General features: G+C 38.1%; 1 protein-coding gene across 1 annotated transcript; it reads right to left on the reverse strand.

Moving 5' to 3' along the window:
- Positions 1-6,967: 6,967 nt before the first annotated feature.
- On the reverse strand, positions 6,968-8,575 carry LOC108634960 (zinc finger protein 280B-like; the record flags this gene model as incomplete). Its single annotated transcript, XM_018045280.1, has 1 exon — positions 6,968-8,575. A coding segment is annotated over exon 1 (1,608 nt), but the record flags the coding sequence as incomplete, so codon positions are not given.
- Positions 8,576-9,063: the final 488 nt, after the last annotated feature.

The following is a 9,063-nucleotide window of genomic DNA, read 5'->3' on the forward strand; positions in this document are numbered from 1 at the left end:
TTTAGGCAATGTCTTTATTCAGAGCTGCCTGTCCATCTAGTCCAATCTAATCCACAATCTGCTACTTCAGTTTAGAAAACATAGCCCACCCTTGATTTGACCACCCTCAGTATCAGATCACATATCATTTCACTCACCTGAATATCTCACCAGCCTTGCCTAGCCTCAGCAATGATCCTCTCAGTTGAGCCAGAATCTAACCTCTCCCTTATAGTGGTCTTAATAAGCTTCCATCCACTGACACCCATTCTGTTATTGTTGTCCATTGCTTTTCAGTCTCCCATCTCTGTTTGCAATCCCATGGACCCACCCTGTTCCTTAGCTATAAATCCCACCTGCATCCCTGCTGGGAGTCAGACATAAGCTCAATCTCTCTCCCATATTATAATACCCACTGTAGTACTCTTACTGTGAATAAAGTTTTTCTTACCACCTTTCCTAAGTGTTATGAATAATTTTTAAACATTTCCAATTTCTGTTAGTAAGGATTATTTTCAAAGGAATATAGTTTTATCCCGTTACTCTTTATACTATATTCATTTGGGGGAACAAATTTCTAGAATTAAAACATTTCATGTTTTTACCATACAAACAGAAAATATCTTTGAAAATACATTTACATGTCTTAAAATATGTAGTAATCTGAAAAGGATGTGTATAAAAGACATGTCAGTGTATATACACAAATATCCTCAGAGTTCCCAGGAAAAACTTCTCAGTAAACTATAAATGAAAACATCAGCCTGTAAATAGTGAAATCTTTGGAAGCAACTTGCCAAAAAATCGTAGACAATGAAATTTTAATTAAAAAACATGTATACATAAAATATTTGGGATTCAGACAAAATTGCTAAATAAAGATAGGTCAATTACTAAGCCATCTATTGAAAAAAAAAAAAAAGAAATCCTGAGTATCATATAATAACCTATAATGAAAAGAAATTACAAAAGAATAGATACATATCTGCATAACTAAATCACTCTGATATACATCTGAAAATCAACATTGTAAATCAAGCATATTTACAGGAAAAAATAGTAAAGAAAGCTTCTAAAATACAAAATTATGAAGGAAAAAATCCTAAAGAATGTAGAAAGTATATATGAATTGAAACAAAAATAGAAAACAACAAAAATAAAAACTTGTTGGGATAATAAAACAAGAGCTGCTTCTTGGAGAAAGAAAATCAGAAACATTGATACAACTGTGGCAAATCTAGTAAGGGGACAAGGAGGTTAATTCCAATACTACAAATGAGAAATGAAATGGGATTATGAGAGGATAATATTCAACTCTGAGTGGAATCACTTTTGTTTCAGGAAAGGTCCAATCAAGCAAAAACCTGGGGAAAGAAAGGGAAGGAAAGAAAGAGGAAGAGAGACAAGGGAAGAAAGCAAGAAAAAGAAAGGAAAGGAGAAGGAAAGAAAAGCAAATGTCTCAACAAATGTTGTAAACTATCCAATAAAACAATTCTCTTCAAGATCTAAAAACAGAAATGGAAACTTATTAAGCCAGATACTCATTGCTTTTGATGGTACTCAGAACAAGAAAGCCCATTTACACATCACTGTTTAGAAGTTTAGAACTGGCCAACACAATATGATTATTTAATCATTCCTTTTTTTTTTTTTTTGCTTTTTTTCTAACTTTTATTTAATTGTTAAGTCTTCTATTTCTCCTCTAATTTTCATTTCTATAACCTATTATTACTATATTTTTTTGTTTGTTTTTTAAAAAAACTTTTTTTTTTTTTAAAGGCAAACACCATATACAGTCTTTGGATGGTTGTTGATGGCTTTTTTTTTTATTGTTTGTTTGTTTGTTTTTAATAATTCTTTTTCTTTTTTTTTTCTTTCTTTCTTCCTTTTTCCTTCTGCTTCTCTCTAATATTGTATCTTTGAAAATCCAACCTCTACTCTAGATTTTTAATCTTTGCTCTTAGGTTTTTGTGGTCAATTTTGTACATTTAAAAACCCAAACTTCACTATCCCAGTTTACCTGAGAGCGAGATTACTGGCTTGACCACTCTCTCCTCCTCTGGACTCTCCTTTTTCTGCATCCAGGTGGCCTCTGTCTCTTTTCTCCCCCATCTCTCCTCTATCCAACTCTGTGAATCTCTGTGTGTTCCAGACGGTGGAGAACACCTAAGGAACAGGTTACTGGCAGGATTTGTCTCTCTCCTACTCACTCCTCTCTCTGAGCCTCCTGGTCACCTCTGTCTACTTCCTCCCTCTCCTCTTTCCCGTATAACTCTGTAAATACCTCTGAGCGGTCCAGACTATAGAGCGCACATAAGAAAGTGACTACTGGCTAGCTTGCTCTCTTCTCTTTTGATCTCACCGCATCTCATTCCAGTTACCTCTAACTACCCCCTCCATCTTCTCTTCTCCTTATAACTCAGTGAACCTCTCTGAGTGTCCCTCAATGTGGAGAAACTTTTCATCTTTAACCTAGATGTTTTATCATCGGTGCTGTATAGATGGAGAAGTCTAGAGGCTACTGTAAAAATAAAACTGAAAACCAGAAGCAGGAGGCTTAAATCCAAAGCCTGAAAACATTAGAGAACTCTTGAATTCAGGGAACATTAAGCAATAGGAGCCCATCTAATGCCTTCATACCTACACCGAAACCAAGCTCCACCCAAGGGCCAACAAATTCCAAAACAAGACATACCACACAAATTCTCCAGCAACACAGGAACACTCCCCTGAGCTTCAATATACAGGCAGCTCAAAATTATCCCCAAACCTTTGATGTCTCGTAACCCATTACGGGTCACTCCATTGCACTCCAGAGAGAAGAAACCCAGCTCCACCCACCAAAACTCCAACACAAGCCTCCCTAACCAGGAAACCTTGACAAGCCACTGATAGAACCCCACCCAAAGTGAGGAAGCTCCATAATAAAGAGAACTCCACAAATTCCCAGAATATAAAAAGGCCACCCCAAATGCAGCAATATAACCAAGATGAAGAGACAGAGGAATACACAGCAGGTTAAGGGACAGGAGAGTTGCCCACCAAACCAAACAAAAGTGGAAGAAGTAGGGAATCTACCGGAGAAGGAATTCCGAATATTGATAGTGAAAATGATCCAAAATCTTGAAATCAAAATGGAATCACAGATAAATAGGCTAGAGACAAGGATTGAGAAGATGCAAGAAAGGTTTAACAAGGACCTAGAAGAAATAAAAAAGAGTCAAAATATAATGAATAATGCAATAAATGAGATCAGAAACACTCTGGAGGCAACAATTAGTAGAATAACGGAGGCAGAAGATAGGATTAGTGAAATAGAAGATAGAATGGTAGAAATAAATGAATCAGAGAGGAAACAAGAAAAACGAATTAAAAGAAATGAGGACAATCTCAGAGACCTCCAGGACAATATGAAACGCTCCAACATTCGAATTATAGGAGTCCCAGAAGAAGAAGACAGAAAGAAAGATCATGAGAAAATCCTTGAGGAGATAATAGTTGAAAACTTCCCTAAAATGGGGAAGGAAATAATCACCCAAGTCCAAGAAACACAGAGAGTTCCAAATAGGATAAACCCAAGGCGAAACACCCCAAGACACATATTAATCAAATTAACAAAGATCAAACACAAAGAACAAATATTAAAAGCAGCAAGGGAAAAACAACAAATAAACACACAAGGGGATTCGCATCAGGATAACAGCTGATCTTTCAATAGAAACTCTTCAGGCCAGGAGGGAATGGCAAGACATACTTAAAGTGATGAAAGACAATAACCTACAGCCCAGATTACTGTACCCAGCAAGGATCTCATTCAAATACGAAGGAGACACCAAAAGCTTTACAGACAAGCAAAAGCTGAGAGAATTCAGCACCACCAAACCAGCTCTCCAACAAATTCTAAAGGATATTCTCTAGACAGGAAACACGAAAAGGGTGTATAAACCCGAACCCAAAACAATAAAGTATATGGTAACGGGATCATACTTATCAATAATTACCTTAAACGATTATTTAAAAAAAAATAAAAATATGCCATGTTATTTGTAAAAAGACAGCAGAAATAATTTTTTAAAAAAATATTTCTACAAATACTAATTTTACTTACAATATTTTGGCACATTAATAAAACAATAAATTTTACCTGAAAGAACAAGCAAAGCAGACAAGGAAATTCACAAAGGGCAGTAACAAAATAGTAATCTTGACAGATATTCAATATATTTGTAAAGAAAACAAAGTGTCATTGCGTGAACAAAATATAGAGGGATCAATAGAAAAACAGAGGAAGCTCCTGAAAGAACTCAACTCACTATTAACTATCTTTTTTTGCAGGCACAGAAACTGACTCAAGTTAATTCTAAGAAGCAAAGCCCTGATGTTATTATCTCTTCTTTGTGTGTGTGTGTGTGTGAAAATTTAGGAAATTTAGGCTGGAGAAGGAAGAAGAGGATAGAGACTTCAAGTGCCTTTAAGGAGGAGGAGGAAAGAGAGGGGGTTGAAGATTTGATTGTGTTATTCGAACAGCATTGGTGAAGCTCAAACAAGGGAGGTAGCAAGCCATGCAGGCCTACGGAAAAAGCATTTCCAGAAGAACAGCACTTGCAGTCTTTGGATCCGGAAGAAATGGAATTTGATGGAGGAAAACCAAGGCCAGTGTTGTCAAAAGGAGAACATTAGTGGGGAAAATAGTAGAGTAGAAGGACAGAGAATGGAAGAGAGGAAGCAGTCAGGGACCATATTGCTGGAACCTTTTTATCTGGCAATAAACACAGCTTGTACTCCTTACGAGCATACTTCACAGCGACTAACAGTAACAGTGTTGATAATACCAAGCAACAATAAAAACACATAATGATAACATTTCGTATTTTTTACTATAGAAAATGAAGAAAGGAGATAAGAATACAATAGTCTGCATATTTATTTATACATAGAGTTTTCACCTGAGACCAGAACACACACACACTCTTTATACAACTAAAAGTGGTTTAAGCTGACACTCAGCAAAGAGCTTTGGCCCAAGTAAACTAACTGGAAAGGCCTAGTAAAATATTCAAAGTGCAAATAAATCAATCAAGCTTTGAGGAAATAAACACAATTTATTTGAATTTGAATTTACACTCAGGAAATTACCTAAAATGGAGACAACAGATTCACTACAGCATAATCATCTGTAGTCCTTCCTCTTCAGTTCTGAGAGGGATGCTATCCCCTTGGTGATTAGCACGTTCCAGCATTTTGTGAAAGCTTAGAGGACTTAAATAAATTGAGGAGAGGGGAGAGTGGGGAGAGACAAAGAGGAGGAGAAAGGAAGAGGAAACGGAGAGATTTCTCCCGGCAAGGTCTACAGACAGGATCCCAGCTTCCTTGAATGGTGCACAGAGATTGCTAGGTATTTGTGACCAGAAGTGGAGAAGGGGTGACATTCAACTCCAGGAGGAGATTCAACTCCAAGAACCTACGGAGGCAGCCAAGTGTGCTGATGTTCAGGAACCATTACTCAAGAGGGAACCCCACAGGTCTGTGAAACAGCCCTTGGAGACCGCAAGAAAAAAGGTTACCACAAGTATAATCGCAGATTAGAGGAAGGATAACTCTATGACCTGACAATTACTGAAATACATGAGACAATTCTTGCACATCAGACTGTGTCAAGAAAGACTGAAACTCAATTAGTTTGATACAATGGGAAATTACACACGCAGAGAATTAGCTGTTAACTGTACTACATTTGTGTCCAAGGCAAGATAAGATACAAAACTGAAATCTTCACATGTTCAACTAGGGTAAGACACATGTAACTGGAAAAGGTTAGGACGACTTCTAAAAAGGGTTTAATCACCCTGGACTATTTTCACCCAGTATATTTACTATTCTTGGACAACTGCATTGTAGCTTAAGGGTAAGAGAACTCAATTTAGCCCAATTCAAAAGCTGAACAGATTCCCTGTGTTTGATCCTTTTCAATTAAAACTATGGGTCCAGCACAAATCAAAGTGCACGTCAAGGCTCCTTTTTCCTTTGGGAATTTTAACTTGCTTTGCTACTGTGTCTGACAGGGATATGCCTACCTCATTGTGACTACAGGCCAGCCAAATGGCAAAGGGGACGGAATGAATCAAATTCCCCTTTTGATCACTCAACAGGAGGTCCACAGGCACCAGGACTCATTCTATTAACTATCTCTGCTCCTCCAACGGCAGTCAATGATACACAGGGCCTGCTTGATGCTTGCAAGCCTCTCTCACCAAACACAGGCATTTTAATGGCTGGCTTCCTTGAGATATCCCTGGGCTCGGTAAAAGCACTCTGAGACAGTGTTCCTTCTACCTTGGCTCTATGCCTGCAGTGAATGTATGCCTCTTCCTCAGCTGGGACAAGAAGCCACAGCTCTTCACTGATTAAATCCCGTGTCTGGTCCAAACTCACATCAGAGCTTCTCCATCAACTTCTCCACTGCATGCTTTCAGAGCCAGGTTATCTTAGATCAGCCCAAGAGGCACTTCAGAGAGTGACATTCAAATCTGGCTATATAGCTGATACTGAGATCTTCAAGGCATGAAAACAGTTGAAAATTACGTTGCTAAAACACTCTACAGATTATATGTATAGTAGAGCTTTCAAACTTACAAGTAACATCAAATACCAAAATAGGTTGTTACTTTTCCTTTCTCCACTTCTCTCATTCTCTCCCTCTCACACACACATGCACACATTCTTTTTACATGTTAAGACTATTTTTGAAAAACAGATAATAGATTTTTAAATAACATCTCAATATGCAGATCAAACAAAATTGTACTTCCTGTATTTAAAACAAAATCACATAAATTATCCATCGCTTTCCCCTATATTTGATATTACTGAATAATGCTATAATTTGATCTTTTTGTTTTTAATGGGGTTTTTAACTTTGACCGAAACACTTGCTTCAGACTTACTGAAAGCAGAATTAACATTTTTTTTCCTGTTTTTGACCTCCTACTTTAGATTTCAGGGGTGATGATTCAAAATCAGATGTGTTCACAGTAATGGATGCTATTTCCACCAGTCCTGCTTGAAGGGGTTCCAGTGATACCTGAATAACAACTTTTGTTTCAGGAGACAATCCTTCTAGCTGCTTAGGCTTCTTAAACATTTGATGACACTGGGTCTTGTGCTCCCTTTTCTCTTTGAAAGTTAAAAACTGTAGCTGACATTTGGAACACTGGTGAAAACTCTTTTCCCAGTGCCCTCTATGATGACGTCTGTATGCTGTTGCAGTTTTAAAAGTTTTGAGACAAAACGGGCAAAGTAAAGTCTTAGTGTTACCATGGCATGCTCGGAAATGTGCATCCACATCTGCAAAAAATGATGATCTGTAACTGCAAACCTGGCATACATAGGGTATTTCACCAGGCTTATGATTGTCTTTCATGTGCTCTAAGAGAACCTGATCTGTCTCAAAGGACAACTCACAGATTTGACAGACTGCGGAGGGCCCCTGGGGAGTGTGGACACTTTCAATGTGACACTGCAGCTGGAAGGGAGTAGGAAACTGGCGGAGGCAGTGCTGGCAGGTGGTGTGGTTTTTCCAGCTGTCACCTCTCTGCCTCTCAAGTTCCAAATGGTGCTTCATGTGATTCATAAACTTGACATTTTTTAGAACTTTCAAGCAGCTGAGGCATTTAAAGGCTGTGTGGGTCTTCGGTTCTGGCTGCCCAACTCCTATATGCTCTCCATAGTAGAAGTCACGAAGTAACACAATCAGATTTCCTTCTGTGGGATCAACAATCTTGTCTGGACTTGCTAAACTTGGAAAATCAGTTTTTGTCAGTCCATTTTCCCCTAAAGGTCTTACAGGCTTGCAATGAACACTGTCCTTTGGAAAAGGTGTCGGACAAGGTTCTCCATTCTGAGCGTGGCTTAGTGAGGTATGGACACGGTCTGGTGTGCTTTGCTGAGTGGGCACTGTATGAAAAATACCTGAAGGGGAAAAACCTAAAGAATGTTCCCCTATAATGCCATCACTGAGCTTAGGCCTTCTGGGATTTCTGCTATTTGTTTCACAAGTGGAAAGTCGCTTTGATACATGAGGACTTTTATTCATATCTCCTGCAGAAACTGCTCTTTCTACTGGATGCTGACATGAACTTGTGAAGGTAATCAAAGAAGAACATAACTCCTTTGAAAAGCAATTAGGCACTATCTGTGGTGAAATATTTTTCAAATCAGCTTGAGACGGAGGTTCAGTAATAATAGGACTCTCTGGTGATCTTGGTTCAGAGTCAGAAACTGGCAAGACAGTCTTTGCTTCTGATGTAGGAGTCACATGACTAACGGGCTGTAATTTGTGAGCGTTACCTTTCCTGAAGTGACCATACCTATTTCTCCTTGAACAAGAACCTGGGGTATCTCTGTTCAGTATGTTTGAAACAACTGGTTTTGAAGCTGAGGTCATCCCAACAAAGATCACGTCAGCATCTTCATTTACATCTTCCACTCCAACCAATATCAGTTCATCATCATCATCACCGACTTGTTTGTTTTCTCCCTCCCTTTTCCGTACTTCTGGCTCTTGTTCTTCTTCACGTAACATACATGGTCGTTCCATATTTTTAATACGTTTTTATTCTTAGAGGGTACGGCCACAAGTCCCAGTGCTTCCTTTATACAAACTGCCACCTACGTATAAACATACTACATATTAGTTAAGAACACAAAAATGGGCTATTTGATTATCTCCAAAACTCTACAGTAGTTATAAACACCCTTATCTTACAGACAAAGACACTGAGTGTCAACGAGGCTCAATGACAGCTGAAAAACCTATGACTACAAGTCTACATGGCTCTAGAATCATAGCTTTGTCCCATGTTCACTGTAATCTTTTCTATTTAAAAAAATTAAAAAAAAAACAACACTACTGATCATTAGGTGAAATCACATGTAAAGGACCAGTATTTTTACAAAAGCACTGTTGTACAGCTTTTAGAAACATGGACTTTGGAGTCAAAGAAGATTAAATTGGAATTCTAAGTTAACCACACACCAGTTGCATCTTCTTGGGCAAATCTGTAACTTTTAAATGTGTTTCTGTAT

This window comes from Capra hircus, unplaced genomic scaffold, assembly GCF_001704415.2.
Source record: "Capra hircus breed San Clemente unplaced genomic scaffold, ASM170441v1, whole genome shotgun sequence".
Classification (NCBI taxonomy): Eukaryota; Metazoa; Chordata; class Mammalia; order Artiodactyla; family Bovidae; genus Capra; species Capra hircus.